The following is a 27,172-nucleotide window of genomic DNA, read 5'->3' as shown; positions in this document are numbered from 1 at the left end:
CCCACCCAGTCTAATCCCACTCTCCCCCTCACTCCCCGCACCCTTTAATATCCCACCCAGTCTAATCCCACTCTCCCCACCCATTAATATCCCACCCAGTCTAATCCCACTCTCCCCCCTCACCCTTTAATATCCCACCCAGTCTAATCCCAATCTCCCCGCACCCTTTAATACCCCACCCAGTCTAATCCCACTCTCCCCTCACTCCCCGCACCCTTTAATATCCCATCCAGTCGAATCCCACTCTACCCCTCACTCCCCGCACCCTTTAATATCCCACCCAGTCTAATCCCACTCTCCCCACACCCTTTAATATCCCACCCAGTCTAAATACACTCTCCCCTCACTCCCCGCACCCATTAATATCCCACCCAGTCTAATCCCACTCTCCCCGCACCCTTTAATATCCCACCCAGTCTAATCCCACTCTCCCCTCACTCCCCGCACCCATTAATATCCCACCCAGTCTAATCCCACTCTCCCCCTCACTCCCCGCACCCTTTAATATCCCACCCAGTCTAATCCCACTCTCCCCACCCATTAATATCCCACCCAGTCTAATCCCACTCTCCCCCCTCACCCTTTAATATCCCACCCAGTCTAATCCCAATCTCCCCGCACCCTTTAATACCCCACCCAGTCTAATCCCACTCTCCCCTCACTCCCCGCACCCTTTAATATCCCATCCAGTCGAATCCCACTCTACCCCTCACTCCCCGCACCCTTTAATATCCCACCCAGTCTAATCCCACTCTCCCCACACCCTTTAATATCCCACCCAGTCTAATCCCACTCTCCCCTCACTCCCCGCACCCATTAATATCCCACCCAGTCTAATCCCACTCTCCCCGCACCCTTTAATATCCCACCCAGTCTAATCCCACTCTCCCCTCACTCCCCGCACCCATTAATATCCCATCCAGTCTAATCCCACTCTACCACTCATTCCCCGCACCCTTTAATATCCCACCCAGTCTAATCCCACTCTCCCCCTCACTCCCCGCACCCTTTAATATCCCACCCAGTCGAATCCCACTCTCCCCCTCACTCCCCGCACCCTTTAATATCCCACCCATTCTAATCCCACTCTCCCCCTCACTCCCCACACCCTTTAATATCCCACCCAGTCTAACTCCACTCTCCGCCTCACTCCCCGCACCCTTAAATATCCCACCCAGTCGAATCCCACTCTCCCCCTCACTCCCCACACCCTTTGATATCCCACCCAGTCAAATCCCACTCCCCCCCTCACTCCCCACACACTTTAATATACCACCCAGTCTAATCCCACTCTCCCCCTCACTCCCCACTCCCTTTAATATCCCATCCAGTCTAATCCCACTCTCCCCCACTCCCCGCAACCTTTAATATCCCACCCAGTCTAATGCCACTCTCCCCCTCACTCCCCGCACCCTTTAATATCCCACCCAGTCTAATCCCACCCTCCCCCTCACTCCCCACACCCTTTACTATCCCACTCAGTCTAATTCCACTCTCCCCCTCACTCCCCGCACCCTTTAATATCCCACTAGGTCTAATCCCACTCACTCCCTCACTCACCGCACCCTTTAATATCCCACCCAGTCTAATCCCATTCTCCCCCTCACTCCCCGCACCCTTTAATATCCCACCCAGTCTAATCCCACTTTCCCCCTCACTCCCCACATCCTTTAATATCCCACCAAGTCTAATCCCACTATCCCCCTCACACCCCGCACCCTTTAATATCCCACCCAGTCTACTCCTACTCTCCCCCACGCTCCCGACCCTTTAATATCCCACCCAGTCTAATCCCGCTCTCCCCCTCACCCTTTAATATCCCACCCAGTCTAATCCCACTCTCCCCCTCACTCCCCGCACCCTTTAATATCCCACCCAGTCCAATCCCTCTCTCCCCCTCACCCTTTAATATCCCACCCAGTCTAATCCCACTCTCCCCACCCATTAATATCCCACCCAGTCTAATCCCACTCTCCCCCCTCACCCTTAAATATCCCACCCAATCTAATCCCACTCTCCCCGCACCCTTTAATACACCACCCAGTCTAATCCCACTCTCCCCTCACTCCCCGCACCCATTAATATCCCATCCAGTCTAATCCCACTCTACCACTCATTCCCCGCACCCTTTAATATCCCACCCATTCTAATCCCACTCTCCCCCTCACTCCCCGCACCCTTTAATATCCCACCCAGTCGAATCCCACTCTCCGCCTCACACTTTAATATCCCACCCAGTCTAACCCCCTCATTCCCCACACCCTTTAATATCCCACCCAGTCTAACCCCACTCTCCCCCTCACCCTTTAATATCCCACCCAGTCCAATCCCTCTCCCCCTCAGCCTTTAATATCCCACCCAGTCTAATCCCCCTCACACTTTAATATCCCACCCAGTCTAATCCCCCTCTCCCCCTCACCCTTTAATATCCCACTAGGTCTAATCCCTCACTCCCCGCAGCCTTTAATATCCCACCCTGTCTAATCCCCCTCATTCCCCACACCCTTGAATATCCCATCCAGTCTAATCCCACTCTCCCCCCTCACTCCCGGCACCCTTTAATATCACACCCAGTTTAATCCCACTCTCCCCTCACTCCCCGCACCCATTAATATCCCATCCAGTCTAATCCCACTCTACCACTCATTCCCCGCACCCTTTAATATCCCACCCATTCTAATCCCACTCTCCGCCTCACTCCCCGCACCCTTTAATATCCCACCCAGTCTAATCCCACTCTCCGCCTCACACTTTAATATCCCACCCAGTCTAATCCCCCTCATTCCCCACACCCTTTAATATCCCACCCAGTCTAATCCCCCTCTCCCCCTCACCCTTTAATATCCCACCCAGTCCAATCCCTCTCCCCCTCAGCCTTTAATATCCCACCCAGTCTAATCCCCCTCACACTTTAATATCCCACCCAGTCTAATCCCCCTCTCCCCCTCACTCCCCGCACCCTTTAATATCCCACTAGGTCTAATCCCTCACTCCCTGCAGCCTTTAATATCCCACCCAGTCTAATCCCACTCTCCGCCTCACACTTTAATATCCCACCCAGTCTAATCCCCCTCATTCCCCACACCCTTTAATATCCCACCCAGTCTAATCCCCCTCTCCCCCTCACCCTTTAATATCCCACCCAGTCCAATCCCTCTCCCCCTCAGCCTTTAATATCCCACCCAGTCTAATCCCCCTCACACTTTAATATCCCACCCAGTCTAATCCCCCTCTCCCCCTCACCCTTTAATATCCCACTAGGTCTAATCCCTCACTCCCTGCAGCCTTTAATATCCCACCCTGTCTAATCCCCCTCATTTCCCACACCCTTGAATATCCCATCCAGTCTAATCCCACTCTCCCCCCTCACTCCCGGCACCCTTTAATATCCCACCCAGTCTAATCCCCCTCTCCCCCTCACCCTTTAATGTCCCACTAGGTCTAATCCCTCACTCCCCCCGCACCCTTTAATATCCAACCCAGTCTAATCCCCCTCATTCCCCACACCCTTTAATATCCCATCCAGTCTAATCCCACTCTCCCCGCACCCTTTAATATCCCACCCAGTCTAATCCCCTCATTCCCCACACCCTTTAATATCCCATCCAGTCTAATCCCACTCTCCCCGCACCCTTTAATATCCCACCCAGTCTAATCCCACTCACTCCCCGCACCCTTTAATATCCCACCCAGTGTAATCCCACTCTCCCCCCGCACCCTTCAATATCCCACCCAGTCTAATCCCACTCTCCCCACACCCTTTAATATCCCACCCATTCTAATCCCACTCTCCCCTCACCCTTTAATATCCCACCCAGTCTAATCCCACTCTCCCCGACACTTTAATATCCCACCCAGTCTAATCCCACTCTCCCCCTCACACTTAAATATCCCACCCAGTCTAATCCCACTCTCCCCTCACCCTTTAATATCCCACCCAGTCTAATCCCACCCTCCCCGCACCCTTTAATATCCCACCCTGTCTAATCGCACTCTCCCCACACCCTTTAATATCTCACCCAGTCTAATCCCACTCTCCCCTCACCCATTAATATCCCATCCAGTCTAATCCCACTCTACCACTCATTCCCCGCACCCTTTAATATCCCACCCAGTCTAATCCCACTCTCCCCCTCACCCTTTAATATCACCTCAATGTTCAGTGTCTGCCCTCTCTTATCGCTATGTTTCTCCATGGCTGAGTTTACGCAGAACTTTGATTTTATTCCGCGTGATAGCGATCCTGCTAATGTTGGTCGGGGAATAAATATCGATCCCAGGACAACACCCCGGTGTGGTCCTTCTCTTTGTCTGTCACTGGGATATTTTTACAGCCGGCTGAGGGGGCAGACTAGGCCTCGCCTTTTAAAGTCCTCTCCAACAGAAGCCCACCACCCCCCCCACAGTCTAGGTCTCGGGGGTGCCAGCCTTCATTCGGTGCTCATCTCCGGAGTGGGTTCCGAGCCCACATCATTCTCACTCGGGCTGCGGATGGGAAATCTGAAATAAGAACTGAAAATGGCGAGGGGCGCCAACGGTTCGAGTCTTCTCCGAGGAGTCACATTGGACTCGAAAGGCTTTCGATTCTCTCCCCACACACACACATGCAGTTTAGGAAAAAGGGGGAAGTGCGACAAGACCTGGGTGTGATGGTGGAACAGTCGCTGAAGGTCGGCATGCAGGTACAGCAGGCGGCGAGGAAAGCTAATGGCATGATGGCCTTCATAGCGAGAGGTTTGAGTGTAGTCGGGATGTCTTGCTGCAGTGATACAGGGCCTTGGTGAGGCCACACCTCGAGTATAGTGTGCCGTTTTGGTCTCCTAGTTTGAGGAAGGACATTGTTGCTATTGAGGGTGTCCAGCGAAGGTTCACCAGACTAATCCCCGGGACGGCAGGGCTGACATATGAAGACTGGATCGCCTGGGCTTGCCGATGGGCCGAATGGCCTCCTTCTGCACTGTAAATTCGATGATGAATCAAGAATGAGAGGGGATCTCGTAGAAACGTATAAAATCCTGATGGGACTGGACAGGCTAGATGCGGGAAGAATGTACCCGATGTCGGGGGACGTCCAGAACTAGGGCTCACAGCCTATTAAGGGTTAAGCCTTTAAGGACCGAGGAGAACTTCTTCTCTCAGAGAGTTATGAACTTGTGGAATTCTCTACCAGAGAGCGGTTGGGGCCAGGTCGTTGGGCATATTCAAGAGGGAGCTGGACATGACCTTTGCGGCTAAAGGGGTGTGGAGAGAAAGGAGGGTTGGGATACCGAATTTGCATGATCTGCCATGATCATATGGAATGGCGGTGCAGGCTCGACGGGGCCGACTCCCGCACCCATTTTCTATGCTGCTGGATGGCCAAGTTTTTCCAGCACTTCTCGTCTGTGCTTCTAGACACAAGAGGCGAGCAGAGATGAAGAGAACGACGTCAGACACCTTAACAGCAGCAAGGTCGGCACAATCCCAACGGAGCAAACCAAGTGGACAAGGAAATGGACGAGACGGGATTGGAGTGGACGGCCTTCGAGGGCCAGTTTGCTTAAACGCCTGGGGGGTGGGGGGGGGTGTGTGGTACGGGCCGCAGCAGAACGAAAGGGAGAGGTATATACCGCAGGGCAAGAGTTATATCTGGGGGAAAGGCAATTATGATGCGATGAGGCAAGACTTTGGATGCATCGGATGGAGAGGAAAACTGCAGGGGATGGGCACAATGGAAATGTGGAGCCTGTTCAAGGAACAGCTACTGCGTGTCCTAGATAAGTATGTACCTGTCAGGTAGGGAGGAAGTGGTCGAGTGAGGGAACCGTGGTTTACTAAAGCAGTCGAAACACTTGTCAAGAGGAAGAAGGAGGCTTATGTAAAGATGAGACATGAAGGTTCAGTTGGGCGCTCGAGAGTTACAAGTTAGCTAGGAAGGACCTAAAGAGTGAGCTAAGAAGAGCCAGGAGGGGACATGAGAAGTCTTTGGCAGGCAGGATCAAGGATAACCCTAAAGCTTTCTATAGATATGTCAGGAATAAAAGAATGACTAGGGTAAGAGTAGGGCCAGTCAAGGACAGTAGTGGGAAGTTGTGCTTGGAGTCCGAGGAGATAGGAGAGGTGCTAAATGAATATTTTTCGTCAGTATTCACACAGGAAAAAGATAGTGTTGTCGAGGAGAATACTGAGATTCAGGCTACTAGACTAGAAGGGCTTGAGGCTTAAGGAGGAGGTGTTAGCAATTCTGGAAAGTGTGAAAATAGATCCATCACCTGGGCCGGATGGGATTTATCCTAGGATTCTCTGGGAAGCTAGGGAGGAGATTGCTGAGCCTTTGGCCTTGATCTTTAAGTCATCTTTGTCAACAGGAATAGTGCCAGAAGACTGGAGTAGAGCAAATGTTGTCCCCTTGTTCAAGGGGAGTAGAGACAACCCCGGTAACTATAGACCAGTGAGCCTTACTTCTGTTGTGGGAAAAATCTTGGAAAGGTTTATAAGAGATAGGATGTATAATCATCTGGAAAGGAATAATTTGATTAGAGATAGTCAACACGGTTTTGTGAAGGGTAGGTCGTGCCTCACAAACCTTATTGAGTTCTTTGAGAAGGTGACCAAACAGGTGGATGAGCGTAAAGCAGTTGATGTGGTGTATATGGATTTCAGTAAAGCGTTTGATAAGGTTCCCCATGGTAGGCTACTGCAGAAAATACAGAGGCATGGGATTCAGGGTGATTTAGCAGTTTGGATCAGAAATTGGCTAGCTGGAAGACGACAAAGTGGTGGTTGATGGGAAATGTTCAGACTGGAGTCCAGTTACTAGTGGTGTACCACAAGGATCTGTTTTGGGGGCCAATGCTGTTTGTCATTTTTATAAATGACCTGGAGGGCGTAGAAGGATGGGTGAGTAAATTTGCATATGACACTAAAGTCGGTGGAGTTGTGGACAGTGCGGAAGGATGTTACAAGTTACAGAGGGACATAGATAAGCTGCAGCGCTGGGCTGAGAGGTGGCAAATGGAGTTTAATGCAGAAAAGTGTGAGGTGATTCACTTTGGAAGGAATAACAGGAAGACGGAGTACTGGGCTAATGGTAAAATTCTTGGCAGTGTGGATGAGCAGAGATCTCGGTGTCCATGTACATGGATCTCTGAAAGTTGCCACCCAGTTTGAGAGGGTTGTTAAGGTGTACGGTGTGTTAGCTTTTATTGGTAGAGGGATTGAATTTAGGAGCCATGAGGTCATGTTGCAGCTATACAACACTCTGGTGCGGCCGCATTTGGAGTATTGCGTGCAATTCCGGTCGCCGCATTATAGGAAGGATGTGGAAGCATTGGAAAGGGTGCAGAGGAGATTTACCAGAATGTTGCCTGGTATGGAGGGAAGATCTTATGAGGAAAGGCTGAGGGACTTGAGGCTGTTTTCGTTAGAGAGAAGGTTAAGAGGTGACTTAATTGAGGCATACAAGATGATCAGAGGATTGGATAGGGTGGACAGTGAGAGCCTTTTTCCTCGGATGGTGATGTCTAGCACCTTTAAATTGAGGGGAGATAGATATAAGACAGACGTCAGAGGTAGGTTCTTTACTCAGAGTAGTAAGGGCGTGGAATGCCCTGCCTGCAACAGTAGTGGACTTGCCAACACTAAGGGCATTCAAACGGTCATTGGATAGACATATGGACAAGGGAAGTGTAGATGGGCTTTAGAGTGGTTTCACAGGTCGGTGCAACATCGAGGGCCGAAGGGCCTGTACTGCGCTGTAATGTTCTATGAACGTCAAGGTAAGAGGCGCACACACAAAAAGGTAATTCAGGTGAGGTTTATTGAATCTTGCTACATGGTACAAACAACCCTCCCTACTCACCGCCAACTCCTTCAATTTCAGACACCGGTTTCTCTAGTGTCGGCAATTATTACACAAACTAAATCATTTATCATACTGAAAGAAAATTAAACGAGCCTCATTTTTGTTTTGTGTGACAGCACACATGAAAACTCCCCCCCCCCCCCCATTCCTCTTCTACTTGCCCCCCCCCACCCACCCCATCCAACAGCCCGAAGAAAACCCCACTTTGTCACTTACACCGCCCGCCCGAAGAAAACCCCACTTTGTCACTTACACCGCCCGCCCTCACTGAAGGTGCCAGCTCTCGCTAGGTACATTCGTACAGTCGGCAGCTCCCCGCCAGCATTGCACCCGGACGGTTCATTCTTACCGCACGGGTTCATATTCGACGTTAGACAACAGGAGGTGTCGCAATCGATTAAATTGGTCTCCTCAATCCCCCCCAGGACGCTTCAGCAATCACTTGCTGGCCGGAGGGGGAGAGAGGGTCCCCCATGAGGAGAAGCAGTCAATTGTGCCCCCCCCCCCCTCCCCAAAGGAGAGTAGGACACTTACAAGCTTGCCTGTCAGAGGAGCCACATATTTGCACTACGGCCCCCTCTACAAAATCAGCAGCCACCATGAATCCAAATGCATCCTACCGGCCAGGTAGAAAGGATCGAGCACCGCTTTATTGGTCATTTTGCCACGGCATTCGTACGGAAGGCACACATAACCCCACACACACACCCACTCACTCAATCTGGAAAAAAAGTACACCCTGCCATCTCGCAGCAAGTCCGACAAGCCAGACCCGGAAGCCAGGAAATGCCCCCCCCCCCCCCTTCATGCCAACACGATGGCGCCGAGCGGCTTTTGGCAGTAAAATTAAAAAAGGGCGGAGCGGGAGGAGGAAAAGAGAGCTCATTTCTCGAGGGGGGGAAAGAGTCGGACTATTATCGCTAACCTTGGCCAGTAATGTACGGGTTACGCACTCAGCCACCCTATCCGCAAGTGGGCCCCAGGCTGCGGGAAGGCGAGGGACTGACGCGGGATCCTGTGCGTCCCTCAGCAGCTGGGGTCCAAGCGGCGTTGGCAAGGTGTGGGAAAGCAGCGCCTGTCTGAGGCAGGGTGGCAGCTTTTCGTTATGTATTTAATTGTTCACGGTGGTGGTGACGGGGCTGGGATAATTTAAAGGGGGGAGCCAGTCCCAGCTTCGCTGTATAATCGCTGTAGCCATTTTGTACCTTGGGAAGGCAAGGGCCAAGTGCCTGGATGCCCTCCCACCTGTGCATACTAGTTGGAAACTAGGCCCCGACATACGTGCCCCCCCGCCCCCCCATAGAGGGGCTGCCTGCACTCGAGCCGTGAGGGACGCCCATGGATGGTGCGAGCGAAACAGCCTCCAAGGCAAAATGGCAGAACAGGCTCCCCGCCCCTTTAAAAAGGTCAGGAGGAAGCATCAGTGATCGGGAAGGGTGTCCTCCACCGCTTGGTAAAGCACCCGAGTTTGATAAGGATATTTAGCAGGACTTGCATGAAGGGCGGGTTTTTTTTTTTTTATTATTTTAGGGTGCGGGGAAGTTGGAAACAAAAATAAAATTACCCTAGCGAGCAGTTTCCGATCACAATCATCGGCGAGAAAGAGAGCGTTTTAAGTGTTTACTGAATCTATGCCTCACAAGGCCGGGCTGCAGTGACCGTATCTATTTGTTTTGAGAGAGAGATAGATAGATGTAAATTTTGTTTTAAACGCCAAGGCGCTGCGGTGCCGCAATCGCGGGGTCGTGTATTCGTCTGGAGAGAGCGATCTTCTGGTCGGAGAACGGCGGCGACGGCGACGGAGGAGGAGGAGGAAGAGGAGGAGGAGGAAATCGTCGGTTCATTGGGCATAGCGGGTGTCGGTGGTATTATCATAGTCAAACTGATCATACCTAAGAGAAAAAGCACATCATGTCAATACAGGGCTGGCCGGAAAAGGAAAAGTCGTTCATGCATTCATCGAGGGGAGGGGAGGGAGGAGCCGGGGTGGGCAAGACTCCAAACGCGGGGAGGAGGGGGTGGGGGTGGGAGAAGAGAAGAGATTGGGGAGAGCGGAGGGAGGACCAATGGGGGGGCCTCTTATGCTTTTGTTTCAAAATGTGCCTCCCCGCCACCAGATCGAGAAACTGCAAACGGGACATCCTGCCACCCCTTTTCTCCCCCACATTCCACCGCGCAGACCCCCCAGCCAGGATGGTGACCCGCTGCACAAAACAGGGAGCTGGCTCTGCATTACCAACGTTTGCCCTCACACCTCAAAAGCACTTCACAGGCCCCCGACAAACGCGCCGAGACCAAGTCCCTCTTCTTTTGTGTCAGTCACCTTGGATTGATTTATTATTGTGCGTGGGCGGGAGCCACTGCCCCTGGCTGTAGCCGCAAGCAAATTACGTCGTGGATATACACTAGTCAAATGTTTTTAGCATCTCGTAGAACGTAAAGAACCGTGCGGTTGCACAGCGGAGGGAGGCGGGGAACTAGCTGCTCGACCTGGGGAGCCTTCGGGGCAGGAGACATCAGGTTGTGGGTACGAACAGGCCCCGTGCTGTGCCAGTTAGTGGGGACAATTCAGGGGGAAGGGGAAACTGATAGGGCCCCCCCTCCCCCCCGTTCCACTTTGCTGCAGAGGAGTGGGGAACGCAATTAAGTGTCTGAGGGCTTTTGGGGGGGGGGGGGCGGCGTCTGGAAAGATAAGATTCTTAATCAAGCGGCTGTGCAAGCGATCGGAGATCTTCTTGGGAGGATGGGAGGCTGCAGTGTCCTGGAGTGGGAAGGTGTATCTGAGAGCTAGGGGCTTCTGACAACAAACTGACCTGCGAGTCGGACGTCAAGAGGCAGCCGACTTGATGGACACGGTTAGAAAATCAGACCCACAATCGCCGCATTCAGCGTCAGGAGCTACCTCCAAACAGGGAGGCAAGCGCGCTGACGTTACAATCCACCCTCACCACTTGCACATACTGATGAGGAGGGGGTCAAAACTGTTCACAACGGCCAATGCTCCCGAGTGGTCACAAGTATCCATCGGCTTGGAATTCCTCGTAGTGAATGCATCGTCCCCCAGAGATCTCACCGCAACCCCGACAACCACAACTGACCCCCCCCCCCCCCCCCCCCCCCCCCCCCCACCCCAGAGCTGAGAAGCTAATGCTTCTACATTCAGGACTAATGGAAGATCCCCCCCCCCCACCATTTTGTTTCACCCAATGGATTGCGACAAGGCTCCTGCGTAACGATCTAGGGTTTTGAGTGTGGGCGATGATAACACAACGATGCCTTCGCCATGCATCTCTGTTACCGCCAAAACTGGCTATTCTCACACGAGGCTCGTTAGTTAGCGGAGGGCACTCTCGCGCTAAGGGGGCCTTAGCCCACCTTGAGGGCGTTAAACCAGGCGGAATCTGCAGGGATTATGAACAGGCTTACGGAGGCCATTCGGCACATCGTTTCACTGTCATCTCTCTGATCCAGCCACCCAATCAGCCCTGCCTCACTTACTCTTCGATGAAAAGCCTTTGTGATTTTGAATGCCGCTATCAAATCGCCCGTCCTAAACTTCTCAGCTGGGAGAACACCCCCATCCACTCCTCTGTTCTGGGCCGGGTTCCACGCAAATAAATCTGTGTGACACCCTCGCTAAGGCCTTGGCACCCTGAAGCTCTGCACCGTGGGGGTTCCTCAAGTTAGTGGGTCAACAGTTGACAAATTGATAGATCGATTGCTGCGACCAGTCAGGCGCTTTAAGCGACATTTGCTCAGGATATGAAAGGTAACTACTTGTTTTAAGCAGCTGCTCCAAAACAAAATTCTCTGGAAGGGTAACAAAGTGTGCTCCACAGCTCACACCACACTCTCCCAGACACAACCTTGGTTACAAAAGATCCTTAAAGCTACAGCGGAACAGCCGGCTATCTCCCTAACTCCACGCAGCCTGTGCGTACCCATCCGATCAATTACTCTCCGACAACTGCGTTCTCGAATTGAATGAAATGAAAATCGCTTATTGTCACGAGTAGGCTTCAATGAAGTTACTGTGAAAAGCCCCTAGTCGCCACATTCCGGCGCCTGTTCGGGGAGGCTGTTACGGGAATTGAACCGTGCTGCTGGCTTGCCTTGGTCTGCTTTCAAAGCCAGCGATTTAGCCCTGTGCTAAACAGCCCCAGTGCGCAGTTGACACACAGAAGGATCTGCTCAATTTACAACCAGGAGCTTAAGTAGCACCCACAGCAAGGGGGCAAGTGGATTGGTGTCTGACCAACACAATGTACACCGCTCCACGCCAGCGTTAGGGTCTGCTTTACTTACTGCGGAGCCCAAAGGATAACCAAGCTGGCACTACCAAACCCTGGGCATCACCGAGAAACGATTCTTTAAGGTGTGACTCTAGAGTTCCATGCGGAGGTGGGGCGAGTCACATCAGCGGCTTCTCCTCCCCTCAACCCCCCTCCCTTCCAGCGCTTTTGCCCGCAATGGATACATACCTACTGATACTATCGTCTACGAACTTCTCGTTCTGATATTTTGGCAGCGATAGCGGCGATAGGCGGGTGCGTTCGTACAGAGTGCAGCTGTTGGCCGCCGCCGCTGGTGCGGGCGTGCTCAGGCGGCTTGGACTCCTCTCCCTCACGTAGTCGAGCGGCGCGTAACTTGGGGCGGCACCCGCGGCCTGGTAATCTTCGTAATAGTCGTAATAGGAGCCGTGGCCGTAGTCGTAATCGTAATACGAATAGTAGGAGGGGTGATATTGAGACTGGAGCTGTTGCGGGTTGTACTGACTATGGCGCGAGGAGTGGCAATCTCTCGCCTGGTGCCCCTGCCTTCCACAGCGCTGGCAGACATCTCGCTGCCCGCCAGACTTCCCGTAGGTCGACCGGGAGAGCTGCACCCTGAGCTTGTTCCCATTGAATTCCTTCTCATCCAGATTGGCAATCGCTTGGATCGCGTCTTCCTCCTTTTCCATGTGCACAAAGGCGTAATCTGGAAGGCGGAAGAACAGAGGTTATACGTCGCGTCAACAGAATCTTACGGGACCGACGCTGGCAAACTGCCCCGGGGTGGGGGGGGGGGGGGGGGGGACACACGCACCCAACACTCCTCTGCACATGACAGCACGGTAGCATTGTGGATAGCACAATTGCTTCACGGTCCCAGGGTCCCAGGTTCGATTCCGGCTTGGGTCACTGTCTGTGTGTCCACGCACACACATCCTCCCCGTGTGTGCGTGGGTTTCCTCCGGGTGCTCCGGTTTCCTCCCACAGTTCAAAGATGTGCAGGTTAGGTGGATGGGCCGTGATAAATTGCCCTTAAGTGTCCGAAATTGCCCTTGGTGTTGGGTGGGGTTACTGGGTTATGGGGATAGGGTGGAGGTGTTGACCTTGGGTAGGGTGCTCTTTCCAAGGGCCGGTGCAGACTCGATGGGCCGAATGGCCTCCTTCTGCACTGTAAATTCTATGACGGCCGTTGACCTTTCAGGGAAAGTTAAGAGAAGTGCGGGGGAAGATTGGGGGGCGGCTGGTGCAGCACACGAGGGCCCAACAGCCAGTTTCTACGTTCTACATACGCACAAAACCCATGGTCATTAAGTCTGAACAAAGAAATACCGGAAATACCCAGCGGGTCAGGCAGGATCTGTGGAGGGAGAAACAGAGCTCACACTGAGTCCGTGCGAGAGTTTAATGTTAACCCTCTTTCTCTCCACAGGGGCTGCCAGACCTGCTGGATACTTCCAACATCGGCAACACTTTGCGTGTTTTTATTTTATACAATTCAGGGTCTCTGGATTCGGAAGAAACAATGTGTCCCGGTTGGAAAAGGGCGAAATTGTTCCTCCGACTCACCAGCTTTCTATTATCGCACGCGCTCGCTTCTACAAATTGTCAAAGTGACCTCGGCTTCCCTACTGGTGTGTCATTATAACACGGGCATGGCCTTCTTTCCTGGCCAACGATTTTTGCAACTCGGAGCTCGATCTCAATTATCTGGCTTCTGGAATGAAGGTTCGCAGTTCGCGACTCCAAACCCCAAAGAACAGAAAATCGGTGGGAGCAATGTGAGACTCTGGAATCAAGGTCGCTCAGCCATGCCCGTCAGGAAGGCCTCGAGTGCGATGTATGTAGGAATTTCAGATAGATTGCAGGCATTTGGTGCAGTGAGGGTTAAATGTCTGGGGTTAGAGCGTGTGAGGCTGCTGTAGTCATGTTTGATTTGATTTATGTATAGAAGTACAGTGAAAAGTATTTTTCTGCGGCCAAGAGAGCGTACACAGTACGTACATAGTAGACAAAAAGAACAATCAACAGAGAACATTGACAAATGGTACGTCAACAAAGTGATTGGCTACAGTGCGGAACAAGAGGCCAAACAAAGTAAATACATGAGCAAGAGCAGCATAGGGCGTCGTGAATAGTGTTATTACAGGGAACAGATCAGTCAGAGCGGGACGGTTTCAAAATAAATCCTAGTTTGAAAGACAACAAAGGTTTTGGGACCCAGGGGTGGGGTGCAATGAAGCCATCATCAAAAGCTTGGGCTAATGCAGTTTTGTTTGGATTAAGGGGATTCCCTGTGGAGTTAATTAGATTCAGCGCTGTAAAATTATGTCATTACTGGGTGGAGCTACGGTGTCAGGCATTTCATACGTAAAGCGGGTAAGTGGAGTTCTAGACGAAGCTGTAAACAGACATCAAGCACTTTGCCCTCTGTAGTCCAATTAAAGATAAGTCTGTCGGCAGATTAGCAGTCTTTCAAAGCAGTTCAGACTTGTCTGATTAGAAGGCGAGCAGAAGCAGCTTCTGAAGACATATAGCCAGAGCTTCTGCATGGTTCTGACAGGAGTCAGATCTTTTTTACTACAGCAGTGTCAAGAGATCTCTCTCTCTCAGAAGTCTTACAGCACCAGGTTAAGAACACACCTACTGATGTTATCATCTACGATTTCTCAATCTGATATTCCTATGTGCCATTGGCAGTCAAAATGGATTGAGAGCAGAGATGCTTTTTCTCATTGTTTGCGTGATAATAAAGATAGCAGTTAAGGGTATTGTATTCACTGTGCTGATTGGCATAGTTCAAGGAGTAATTGCAAGTCATTTTCTGGTGTGATGTTGAGATATTTTAACACTGTTGTAATAAAGTTTGTTTTAACCTACCACACCCCTATGTCTTCGTGAAATCACTCCTGGAGCGAGATATCCTTTCCTCAGTCTTACAAAATTAAATTAAAATATTGGGGTTTCTGACCAGTATCCTCGCCACTGTTGGGGTCTGGTCTGGGATTGTAACATCAGTCTCAGGCAGATTGACACACTGAGGTTACAATAACAAGATTCAACTGCCCTCGGGGATGAGGCAGAACCGCAGCCAGCGATGGTCATTTCAGCGACCAACTTGCTGGAAGGCAGGCGTGCGTGCACGATTTGCGCTCTGCTGCGCAGTGGCCTCTTGGCCACTAGCTGGAAAGTGTGCTTGCACCTGCGCCATGGTGATCTGTTCCCCAATTGAATGGGCCTTTGTAGAATCTCACACGAGGGCTGCCTAAAGCCAGCAGTGAGAGAACGGCACAAGTCACCACTGTTGACTTGCATCAGGGAGGAAGCTATTAGAAAGCGAAGATTCATAAGAACTAGGAACAGGAGTAGGCCATCTGGCCCCTCAAGCCTGCTCCGCCATTTAATGCGATCATGGCTGATCTTTGTGGACTCAGCTCCACTCTCCGGCCCGTACACCATATCCCCGAATCCCTTTATTCTTTAGAAAGGCATCTATCTTTTTCTTAAAAACGTTTAAAGAAGGAGCCTCAACTGCTTCACTGGGCAAGGAATTCCAGAGATTCACAACCCTTTGGGTGAAGAAGTTCCTCCTACACTCCGTCCTAAATCTACTTCCCCTTATTTTGAGGCTATGCCCCCTAGTTCTGCTTTCCCCAACCAGTGGAAACAACCTGCCCGCATCTATCCTATCTATTCCCTTCATAATTTTATATGTCTCAATAACATCCCCCCGCATCCTTCTAAACTCCAATGAGTACAGTCCCAGTCTACTCAACCTCTCGTCATAATCTAATTCCCTCAACTCTGGGATCAACCTAGTGAATCTCCTCTGCACTCCCTCCAGTGCCAATATGTCCTTTCTCAGGTAAGGAGACCAAAACTGAACACAATACTCCAGATGCGGCCTCACCAACACCCTATAATATTGCAGCATAACCTCACTAGTCTTGAACTCCGTCCCTCTAGCAATTTCAAGCGAGAAATGTAAGAACTTATGAGATGCTGCAGTGTGGCTGGGTAGGCGACAGAAATTTGTCCTCAAATTAACGGTCCCGGTGGGTTTCGTCAGCGTTTTAATTTAATTTGTAGCCTTTTCCTTTCCTCGCCATTTTCTTGGTGTTTGCGCGTCTCCCCAGGATTTCTGTTCCCACTCATCTTGCCACAACTTCACTCAACCATACTGAAGGAGGCGCCGTCTCTCACATGGGACATTAAAAAAACAAATCCCACATGCAAAAAAGATCCCTAAATGGAGGGGCTAAGTGCGCTCCCCTCAATGGAGGGATTGAGTGTGTGAGGCCCCCCTCAATGGAGGGATTGAGTGTGTGAGGCCCCCCTCAATGGAGGGACGGAGCGTGTGAGGCCCTCAATGGAGGGACTGGGGGATGGAGGGACTGTGTGAGTGAGCCCCCCTCAATGGAGGGACTGAGTGTGAGGCAGCATGGTTGCATAGTGGTTAGCACTGTTGCTTCACAGCTCCAGGGTCCCAAGTTCGATTCCTGGCTTGGGTCACTGTCTGTGCGGAGTCTGCATGTTCTCCCCGTGGGTGCGTGGGTTTCCTCCGGGTGCTCCGGTTTCCTCCCACAGTCCAAAGACGTGCAGGTTAGGTGGATTGGCCGTGATAAATTGTCCTTAGTGTCCAAATATGTTAGGTTGGGTTACGGGGGTAGGGTGGAGGAGTGGGGCTTAAGTATGGTGCTCTTTCCAAAGGCCGGTGCAGACCCGATGGGCTGAATGGCCTTCTCCTGCACTGTAAATTCTGTGAGGCCCCCCTCAATGGAGGGACTCAGTTTGAGTGAGGCCCCCCTCAATGGAGGGAATCTGTGTGTGAGACCCCCCTCAATGGAGGGATTGTGAGACCCCCCCTCAATGGAGCGACTGAGTGTGAGGCCACCCTCATTGGAGGGATGGAGTGTGAGATGCCCACCTAAACGGAGGAACTGAATGTGAGGGCACCCTCAATGGAGAGACTGAGGGATGGAGAGACTGAGTATGAGTGAGCCCCCCTCAATGAAGGGACATAAGTATTTGTGAGGCCCCCCTCAATGGATGGTCGGAGTGTGAGGCCCCCTCAATGGAGGGATGGAGTGCGTGAGGCCCCCTCAATGAAGGGCTTGAGTGTGAGCAAAGGCCCGCTCAACAGAGGGACCGAGTGTGAGGCACCCTCAATGGAGGGATGGAGTGCGTGAGGCCCCCTCAATGAAGGGATTGAGTGTGAGTGAGGCCCCGCTCAATGGAGGAACTGAGTGTGAGGCTCCCTCAATGGAGAGACTGTGAGACCCCCCTCAATGGAGGGAATGTGTGTGAGTGATCCCCCTCAAAGGAGGGACTGAGTGTGAGGCCTCTCAATGGAGGGACTGAGTGTGAGGCCCCCCTCAATGGAGGGACTGAGTGTGAGGCCCCCTCAATGGAGGGACTGAGTGTGAGTGATCCCCCTCAATGGAGGGACTGAGTGTGAGTGATCCCCCTCAATGGAGGGACTGAGTGTGAGTGATCCCCCCTCAATGGAGGGACTGAGTGTGAGGCCCCCTCAATGGAGAGACTGTGAGACCCCCCTCAATGGAGGGAATGTGTGTGAGAGATCCCCCTCAAAGGAGGGACTGAGTGTGAGGCCTCTCAATGGAGGGACTGAGTGTGAGGCCCCCCTCAATGGAGGGACTGAGTGTGAGGCCCCCTCAATGGAGGGACTGAGTGTGAGTGATCCCCCTCAATGGAGGGACTGAGTGTGAGTGATCCCCCTCAATGGAGGGACTGAGTGTGAGTGATCCCCCCTCAATGGAGGGACTGAGTGTGAGTGATCCCCCCTCAATGGAGGGACTGAGTGTGAGTGATCCGCCCTCAATGGAGGGACTGAGTGTGAGTGATCCCCTCAATGGAGGGACTGAGTGTGAGTGATCCCCCTCAATGGAGGGACTGAGTGTGAGTGATCCCCCTCAATGGAGGGACTGAGTGTGAGTGATCCCCCTCAATGGAGGGACTGAGTTTGAGGCCTCTCAATGGAGGGACTGAGTGTGAGGCCCCCTCAATGGAGGGACTGAGTGTGAGTGATCCCCCTCAATAGAGGGACTGAGTGTGAGTGATCACCATCAATGGAGGGACTGAGTGTGAGTGATTCCCCTCTCAATGGAGGGACTGAGTGTGAGTGATCCCCCTCAATGGAGGGACTGAGTGTGAGTGATCCCCCTCAATGGAGGGACTGAGTGTGAGTGATCCCCCCTCAATGGAGGGACTGAGTGTGTGACCCCCCTCAATGGAGGGACTGAGTGTGAGTGATCCCCCCTCAATGGAGGGACTGAGTGTGAGGCCTCTCAATGGAGGGACTGAGTGTGAGGCCCCCTCAATGGAGGGACTGAGTGTGAGTGATCCCCCTCAATGGAGGGACTGAGTGTGAGTGGTCCCCCTCAATGGAGGGACTGAGTGTGAGGCCTCTCAATGGAGGGACTGAGTGTGAGGCCCCCTCAATGGAGGGACTGAGTGTGAGGCCCCCTCAATGGAGGGACTGAGTGTGAGTGATCCCCCTCAATGGAGGGACTGAGTGTGAGTAATCCCCCCTCAATGGAGGGACTGAGTGTGAGTGATCCCCCTCAATGGAGGGACTGAGTGTGAGTGATCCCCCTCAATGGAGGGACTGAGTGTGAGGCCTCTCAATGGAGGGACTGAGTGTGAGGCCCCCTCAATGGAGGGACTGAGTATGAGTGATCCCCCCTCAATGGAGGGACTGAGTATGAGTGATCCCCCCTCAATGGAGGGACTGAGTGTGAGTGACCCCCCTCAATGGAGGGACTGAGTGTGAGTGACCCCCCTCAATGGAGGGACTAAGTGTGATGCCCCCTCAATGGAGGGACTGAGTGTGAGTGACCCCCCTGAATGGAGGGCCTGAGTGCGAGGCCCCCTGAATGGAGGGACTGAGTGTGAGTGATCCCCCTCAATGGAGGGACTGAGACCCCCTCAATGGAGGAACTGAGTGATCTCCCTCAATGGAGGGACTGAGTGTGAGTGATCCCCCCTCAATGGAGGGCCTGAGTGTGAGTGATCCCCCTCAATGTAGGGACTGAGTGTGAGTGATCCACCTCAATGGATGGACTGAGTGTGAGTGAGCCCCTTCATTGGAGGGACTGAGTGTGAGTGACCCCCCTCAATGGAGGGACTGAGTGTGAGGCCCTTCAATGGAGGGACTGAGTGGGAGTGATTCCCCTCAATGGAGGCACTGAGTGTGAGTGATCCCCCTCAATGGAGGGACTGAGTGTGAGGTCCCTCAATGGAGGCACTGAGTGTGAGTGATCCCCTCAAAGGAGGGACTGAGTGTGAGGCACCCTCAATGGAGGGACTGAGTGTGAGTGATCCCCCTCAATGGAGGGACTGAGTGTGAGTGATCCCCCTCAATGGAGGGACTGAGTGTGAGTGATCCCCCTCAATGGAGGGACTGAGTGTGAGGCCCTTCAATGGAGGGACTGAGTGGGAGTGATTCCCCTCAATGGAGGCACTGAGTGTGAGTGATCCCCCTCAATGGAGGGACTGAGTGTGAGGTCCCTCAATGGAGGCACTGAGTGTGAGTGATCCCCTCAATGGAGGGACTGAGTGTGAGGCCCCTCAATGGAGGGACTGAGTGTGAGGCCCCTCAATGGAGGGACTGATGTGAGTGATCCCCCTCAATGGAGGGACTGAGTGTGAGTGACCCCCCTCAATGGAGGGACTGAGTGTGAGGCCCCTCAATGGAGGGACTGAGTGGGAGTGATTCCCCTCAATGGAGGGACTGAGTGTGAGGCCCCTCAATGGAGGGACTGAGTGGGAGTGATTCCCCTCAATGGAGAGACTGAGTGTGAGGCCCCTCAATGGAGGGACTGAGTGTGATGCCCCTCAATGGAGGAACTGAGTGTGAGTGATTCCCCTCAATGGAGAGACTGAGTGTGAGTGACCCCCCTCAATGGAGGGACTGAGTGTGAGGCCCCTCAATGGAGGGACTGAGTGTGAGGCCCCTCAATGGAGGGACTGAGTGTGAGTGACCCCCCTCAATGGAGGGACTGAGTGTGAGTGACCCCCCTCAATGGAGGGACTGAGTGTGAGTGACCCCCCTCAATGGAGGGACTGAGTGTGAGTAATCCCCCCTCAATGGAGGGACTGAGTGTGAGTGATCCCCTCAATGGAGGGACTGAGTGTGAGTGACCCGCCTCAATGGAGGGACTGAGGGTGAGTGATCCCCCTCAATGGAGGGACTGTGTGTGAGGCACCCTCAATGGAGGGACTGAGTGTGAGTGATCCCCCTCAATGGAGGGACTGAGTGTGAGTGATCCCCCTCAATGGAGGGACTGAGTGTGAGGCCCCTCAATGGAGGGACTGAGTGTGAGTGATCCCCCTCAATGGAGGGACTGAGTGTGAGGCCCCTCAATGGAGGGACTGAGTGTGATCCCCCTCAATGGAGGGACTGAGTGTGAGGCCCCTCAATGGAGGGACTGAGTGTGAGTGATCCCCCTCAATGGAGGGACTGAGTGTGAGTGATCCCCCTCAATGGAGGGACTGAGTGTGAGGCCCCCTCATTGGAGGGACTGAGTGTGAGTGATCCCCCCTCAATGGCGGGACTGAGTGTGAGTGACCCCCCTCAATGGAGGGACTGAGTGTGAGTGATCCCCCTCAATGGAGGGACCGAGTGTGAGGCCCCTCAATGGAGGGGCTGAGTGTGAGGCCCCTCAATGGAGGGACTGAGTGTGAGGCCCCCTCAATGGAGGGACTGAGTATGAGTGATCCCCCCTCAATGGAGGGACTGAGTATGAGTGATCCCCCCTCAATGGAGGGACTGAGTATGAGTGATCCCCCCTCAATGGAGGGACTGAGTGTGAGTGACCCCCCTCAATGGAGGGACTGAGTGTGAGTGACCCCCCTCAATGGAGGGACTAAGTGTGATGCCCCCTCAATGGAGGGACTGAGTGTGAGTGACCCCCCTGAATGGAGGGCCTGAGTGCGAGGCCCCCTGAATGGAGGGACTGAGTGTGAGTGATCCCCCTCAATGGAGGGACTGAGACCCCCTCAATGGAGGAACTGAGTGATCTCCCTCAATGGAGGGACTGAGTGTGAGTGATCCCCCCTCAATGGAGGGCCTGAGTGTGAGTGATCCCCCTCAATGTAGGGACTGAGTGTGAGTGATCCACCTCAATGGATGGACTGAGTGTGAGTGAGCCCCTTCATTGGAGGGACTGAGTGTGAGTGACCCCCCTCAATGGAGGGACTGAGTGTGAGGCCCTTCAATGGAGGGACTGAGTGGGAGTGATTCCCCTCAATGGAGGCACTGAGTGTGAGTGATCCCCCTCAATGGAGGGACTGAGTGTGAGGTCCCTCAATGGAGGCACTGAGTGTGAGTGATCCCCTCAAAGGAGGGACTGAGTGTGAGGCACCCTCAATGGAGGGACTGAGTGTGAGTGATCCCCCTCAATGGAGGGACTGAGTGTGAGTGATCCCCCTCAATGGAGGGACTGAGTGTGAGTGATCCCCCTCAATGGAGGGACTGAGTGTGAGGCCCTTCAATGGAGGGACTGAGTGGGAGTGATTCCCCTCAATGGAGGCACTGAGTGTGAGTGATCCCCCTCAATGGAGGGACTGAGTGTGAGGTCCCTCAATGGAGGCACTGAGTGTGAGTGATCCCCTCAATGGAGGGACTGAGTGTGAGGCCCCTCAATGGAGGGACTGATGTGAGTGACCCCCCTCAATGGAGGGACTGAGTGTGAGGCACCTCAATGGAGGGACTGATGTGAGTGACCCCCCTCAATGGAGGGACTGATGTGAGTGACCCCCCTCATTGGAGGGACTGAGTGTGAGTGATCCCCCTCAATGGAGGGACTGAGTGTGAGTGACCCCCCTCAATGGAGGGACTGAGTGTGAGGCCCCTCAATGGAGGGACTGAGTGGGAGTGATTCCCCTCAATGGAGGGACTGAGTGTGAGGCCCCTCAATGGAGGGACTGAGTGTGATGCCCCTCAATGGAGGAACTGAGTGTGAGTGACCCCCCTCAATGGAGGAACTGAGTGTGAGTGATTCCCCTCAATGGAGAGACTGAGTGTGAGTGACCCCCCTCAATGGAGGGACTGAGTGTGAGGCCCCTCAATGGAGGGACTGAGTGTGAGGCCCCTCAATGGAGGGACTGAGTGTGAGTGACCCCCCTCAATGGAGGGACTGAGTGTGAGTGACCCCCCTCAATGGAGGGACTGAGGGTGAGTGACCCGCCTCAATGGAGGGACTGAGGGTGAGTGATCCCCCTCAATGGAGGGACTGTGTGTGAGGCACCCTCAATGGAGGCACTGAGTGTGAGTGATCCCCCTCAATGGAGGGACTGAGTGTGAGGCCCCTCAATGGAGGGACTGAGTGTGAGTGACCCCCCTCAATGGAGGGACTGAGTGTGAGTGACCCCCCTCAATGGAGGGACTGAGTGTGAGGCCCCCTCATTGGAGGGACTGAGTGTGAGTGATCCCCCTCAATGGAGGGACTGAGTGTGAGTGATCCCCCTCAATGGAGGGACTGAGTGTGAGGCCCCTCAATGGAGGGACTGAGTGTGAGTGATCCCCCTCAATGGAGGGACTGAGTGTGAGGCCCCCTCATTGGAGGGACTGAGTGTGAGTGATCCCCCCTCAATGGCGGGACTGAGTGTGAGTGACCCCCCTCAATGGAGGGACTGAGTGTGAGTGATCCCCCTCAATGGAGGGACCGAGTGTGAGGCCCCTCAATGGAGGGGCTGAGTGTGAGGCCCCTCAATGGAGGGACTGAGTGTGAGTGATTCCCCTCAATGGAGGGACTGAGTGTGAGGCCCCTCAATGGAGGGACTGAGTGTGAGGCCCCCTCAATGGAGGGACCGAGTGTGAGTGACCCCCCTCAATGGAGGGACTGAGTGTGAGGCACCTCAATGGAGGGATGGAGTGTGAGTGATCCCCCTCAATGGAGGGACTGAGGGTGAGGCCCCCTCAATGGAGGGACTGAGTGTGAGGCCCCCTCAATGGAGGGACTGAGTGTGAGTGACCCCCCTCAATGGAGGCACTGAGTGTGAGTGATCCCCCTCAATGGAGGGACTGAGTGTGAGGCCCCTCACTGGAGGGACTGAGTGTGAGGCCCCTCACTGGAGGGACTGAGTGTGAGGCCCCTCAATGGAGGGACTGAGTGTGAGTGACCCCCCTCAATGGAGGGTCTGAGTGTGAGTGATCCCCCTCAATGGAGGGACTGAGTGTGAGTGATCCCCCTCAATGGAGGGACCGAGTGTGAGGCCCCCTCATTGGAGGGACTGAGTGTGAGTGATCCCTCCTCAATGGCGGGACTGAGTGTGAGTGACCCCCCTCAATGGAGGGACTGAGTGTGAGTGATCCCCCTCAATGGAGGGACCGAGTGTGAGGCCCCTCAATGGAGGGGCTGAGTGTGAGGCCCCTCAATGGAGGGACTGAGTGTGAGTGATTCCCCTCAATGGAGGGACTGAGTGTGAGGCCCCTCAATGGAGGGACTGAGTGTGAGGCCCCCTCAATGGAGGGACCGAGTGTGAGTGACCCCCCTCAATGGAGGGACTGAGTGTGAGGCACCTCAATGGAGGGACGGAGTGTGAGTGATCCCCCTCAATGGAGGGACTGAGTGTGAGTGATCCCCCTCAATGGAGGGACTGAGTGTGAGGCCCCCTCAATGGAGGGACCGAGTGTGAGTGACCCCCCTCAATGGAGGCACTGAGTGTGAGTGATCCCCCTCAATGGAGGCACTGAGTGTGAGTGATCCCCCTCAATGGAGGGACTGAGTGTAAGGCCCCTCAATGGAGGGACTGAGTGTGAGTGATCCCCGTCAATGGAGGGACTGAGTGTGAGTGATCCCCCTCAATGGAGGGACTGAGTGTGAGGCCCCCTCAATGGAGGGACCGAGTGTGAGTGACCCCCCTCAATGGAGGCACTGAGTGTGAGTGATCCCCCTCAATGGAGGCACTGAGTGTGAGTGATCCCCCTCAATGGAGGGACTGAGTGTGAGTGACCCCCCTCAATGGAGGGACTGAGTGTGAGGCCCCCTCAATGGAGGGACTGAGTGTGAGTGACCCCCCTCAATGGAGGGACTGAGTGTGAGTGACCCCCTCAATGGAGGGACTGAGTGTGAGGCCCCCTCAATGGAGGGACCGAGTGTGAGGCCCCCTCAATGGAGGGACTGAGTGTGAGGCCCCCTCAATGGAGGGACTGAGTGTGAGTGACCCCCCTCAATGGAGGGACCGAGTGTGAGGCCCCCTCAATGGAGGGACTGAGTGTGAGTGACCCCCTCAATGGAGGGACTGAGTGTGAGTGACCCCCTCAATGGAGGGACTGAGTGTGAGTGACCCCCCTCAATGGAGGGACCGAGTGTGAGGCCCCTCAATGGCGGGACTGAGTGTGAGGCCCCTCAATGGAGGGACTGAGTGTGAGGCCCCTCAATGGAGGGACTGAGTGTGAGTGATCCCCCTCAATGGAGGGACTGGGTGTGAGTGACCCCTCAATGGAGGGACTGAGTGTGAGGCCCCTCAATGGAGGGACTGAGTGTGAGGCCCCTCAATGGAGGGACTGAGTGTGAGTGATCCCCCTCAATGGAGGGACTGGGTGTGAGTGATCCCCCCTCAATGGAGGGACTGAGTGTGAGGCCCCTCAATGGAGGGACTGAGTGTGAGGCCCCTCAATGGAGGGACTGAGTGTGAGTGATCCCCCTCAATGGAGGGACTGAGTGTGAGGCCTCTCAATGGAGGGACTGAGTGTGAGGCCCCTCAATGGAGGGACTGAGTGTGAGTGATCCCCCTCAATGGCGGGACTGAGTGTGAGGCCCCTCAATTGAGGGACTGAGTGTGAGGCCCCTCAATGGAGGGACTGGGTGTGAGTGACCCCTCAATGGAGGGACTGAGTGTGAGGCCCCTCAATGGAGGGACTGAGTGTGAGTGATCCCCCTCAATGGAGGGACTGAGTGTGAGTGACCCCCCTCAATGGAGGGACTGAGTGTGAGTGACCCCCCTCAATGGAGGGACTGAGTGTGAGTGACCCCCCTCAATGGAGGGACTGAGTGTGAGTGACCCCCCTCAATGGAGGGACCGAGTGTGAGTGATCCCCCTCAATGGAGGGACTGAGTGTGAGGCCCCTCAATGGCGGGACCGAGTGTGAGTGACCCCCCTCAATGGAGGCACTGAGTGTGAGTGATCCCCCTCAATGGAGGGACTGAGTGTGAGTGACCCCCCCTCAATGGAGGGACTGAGTGTGAGTGATCCCCCTCAATGGAGGGACTGAGTGTGAGTGATCCCCCTCAATGGAGGGACTGAGTGTGAGGCCCCTCAATGGAGGGACTGAGTGTGAGTGACCCCCCTCAATGGAGGGACTGAGTGTGAGGCCCCTCAATGGAGGGACTGAGTGTGAGTGACCCCCCTCAATGGAGGGACTGAGTGTGAGGCCCCTCAATGGAGGGACTGAGTGTGAGGCCCCTCAATGGAGGGACCGAGTGTGAGTGACCCCCCTCAATGGAGGGGCTGAGTGTGAGGCACCTCAATGGAGGGACGGAGTGTGAGTGATCCCCCTCAATGGAGGGACTGAGTGTGAGGCCCCTCAATGGAGGGACTGAGTGTGAGTGACCCCCCTCAATGGAGGGACCGAGTGTGAGGCCCCTCAATGGAGGGACTGAGTGTGAGTGACCCCCTCAATGGAGGGACTGAGTGTGAGGCCCCTCAATGGAGGGACTGAGTGTGAGGCCCCTCAATGGAGGGACCGAGTGTGAGGCACCTCAATGGAGGGACTGAGTGTGAGGCCCCTCAATGGAGGGACCGAGTGTGAGGCACCTCAATGGAGGGACTGAGTGTGAGGCCCCTCAATGGAGGGACCGAGTGTGAGGCACCTCAATGGAGGGACTGAGTGTGAGGCACCTCAATGGAGGGACTGAGTGTGAGGCACCTCAATGGAGGGACTGAGTGTGAGGCCCCTCAATGGAGGGACTGAGTGTGAGTGACCCCCCTCAATGGAGGGACTGAGTGTGAGGCCCCTCAATGGAGGGACTGAGTGTGAGGCCCCTCAATGGAGGGACCGAGTGTGAGTGACCCCCCTCAATGGAGGGACTGAGTGTGAGGCCCCTCAATGGAGGGACCGAGTGTGAGGCACCTCAATGGAGGGACTGAGTGTGAGGCACCTCAATGGAGGGACTGAGTGTGAGGCCCCTCAATGGAGGGACTGAGTGTGAGTGAGGCCCCCTCAATGGAGGGACTGAGTGTGAGTGAGGCCCCCTCAATGGAGGGACTGAGTGTGAGTGACCCCCCTCAATGGAGGGACTGAGTGTGAGTGACCCCCCTCAATGGAGGGACTGAGTGTGAGGCCCCTCAATGGAGGGACTGAGTGTGAGGCCCCTCAATGGAGGGACCGAGTGTGAGGCCCCCTCAATGGAGGGACCGAGTGTGAGTGACCCCCCTCAATGGCGGGACCGAGGGCCGGCCTCACCTTTGACGATGTCGCACTCCTGCACCCGGCCATACTCCTCGAAGCGGGCGCGCAGCTCCTGGTTGCTGCAGCCGGGCGCCAGGTTGCCCACGTAGACCTTGGTGACGGCGGCGGGCCGGGGCCGCGACTCGGCCACGTTGAGCTTCTGGCCGTGCAGCTCGTACTGGTGCAGCGCGGCGATGGCCTGCGCCGCCTCCTCGGCGCCCTCCATGTGCACGAAGCCGTAGTGCCGGATGATGTCGCACTCGCGCACCGCGCCGTAGTACTCGAACAGGGCCTTCAGCTCCTCCACCGTGCTCTCGCTGGGGATGTTGCCCACGAAGATCTTCATTTTTCACCCCCCCCCCTCCTCCTACTCTTACACAAAATGGCGCCGGTCCCCGCCGTTCGTCCGAGGGAGAAGCCCCGCCTCCCTCCCCCCCCCACCCTCCTGCTGACGGACGGCGCCGCCGGCCAATCCGCAGCCGCGTCGCTCAGGCGCAACCACTAGGAGGACGCGTCGACCTGCAGGGCCCGCCCCTTCCGCTTCCTGCCGGGAGGCGGGACCGCCGCCCCTTCCACGCCGGAAGGGGATCACGACTGGCCGGGAGGGGCCGGGCGTGCGATCCGATTGGCCCAATCCGCTGTCAC

The 27,172-nt window shown here is 54.6% G+C and overlaps 1 protein-coding gene across 1 annotated transcript; it reads right to left on the bottom strand.

Annotated features, from left to right (window-relative positions):
- Positions 1-9,373: 9,373 nt before the first annotated feature.
- Positions 9,374-26,943, bottom strand: LOC140399916 (RNA-binding protein 4B-like). The gene is made up of 3 exons (XM_072489397.1): positions 26,543-26,943; positions 12,325-12,820; positions 9,374-9,735 (listed from the first exon to the last, which is right to left on the bottom strand). Exons 1-3 carry the CDS (start codon positions 26,871-26,873, stop codon positions 9,684-9,686), a joined length of 879 nt encoding a protein of 292 aa, XP_072345498.1. The 5' UTR covers positions 26,874-26,943; the 3' UTR covers positions 9,374-9,683.
- Between the last annotated feature and the right edge of the window lie 229 nt (positions 26,944-27,172).

Source organism: Scyliorhinus torazame, chromosome 24 (assembly GCF_047496885.1).
Source record: "Scyliorhinus torazame isolate Kashiwa2021f chromosome 24, sScyTor2.1, whole genome shotgun sequence".
Classification (NCBI taxonomy): domain Eukaryota; kingdom Metazoa; phylum Chordata; class Chondrichthyes; order Carcharhiniformes; family Scyliorhinidae; genus Scyliorhinus; species Scyliorhinus torazame.
Note: the sequence above shows the minus strand (reverse complement) of the source record. Positions and strands in the feature narration are given on the sequence as shown.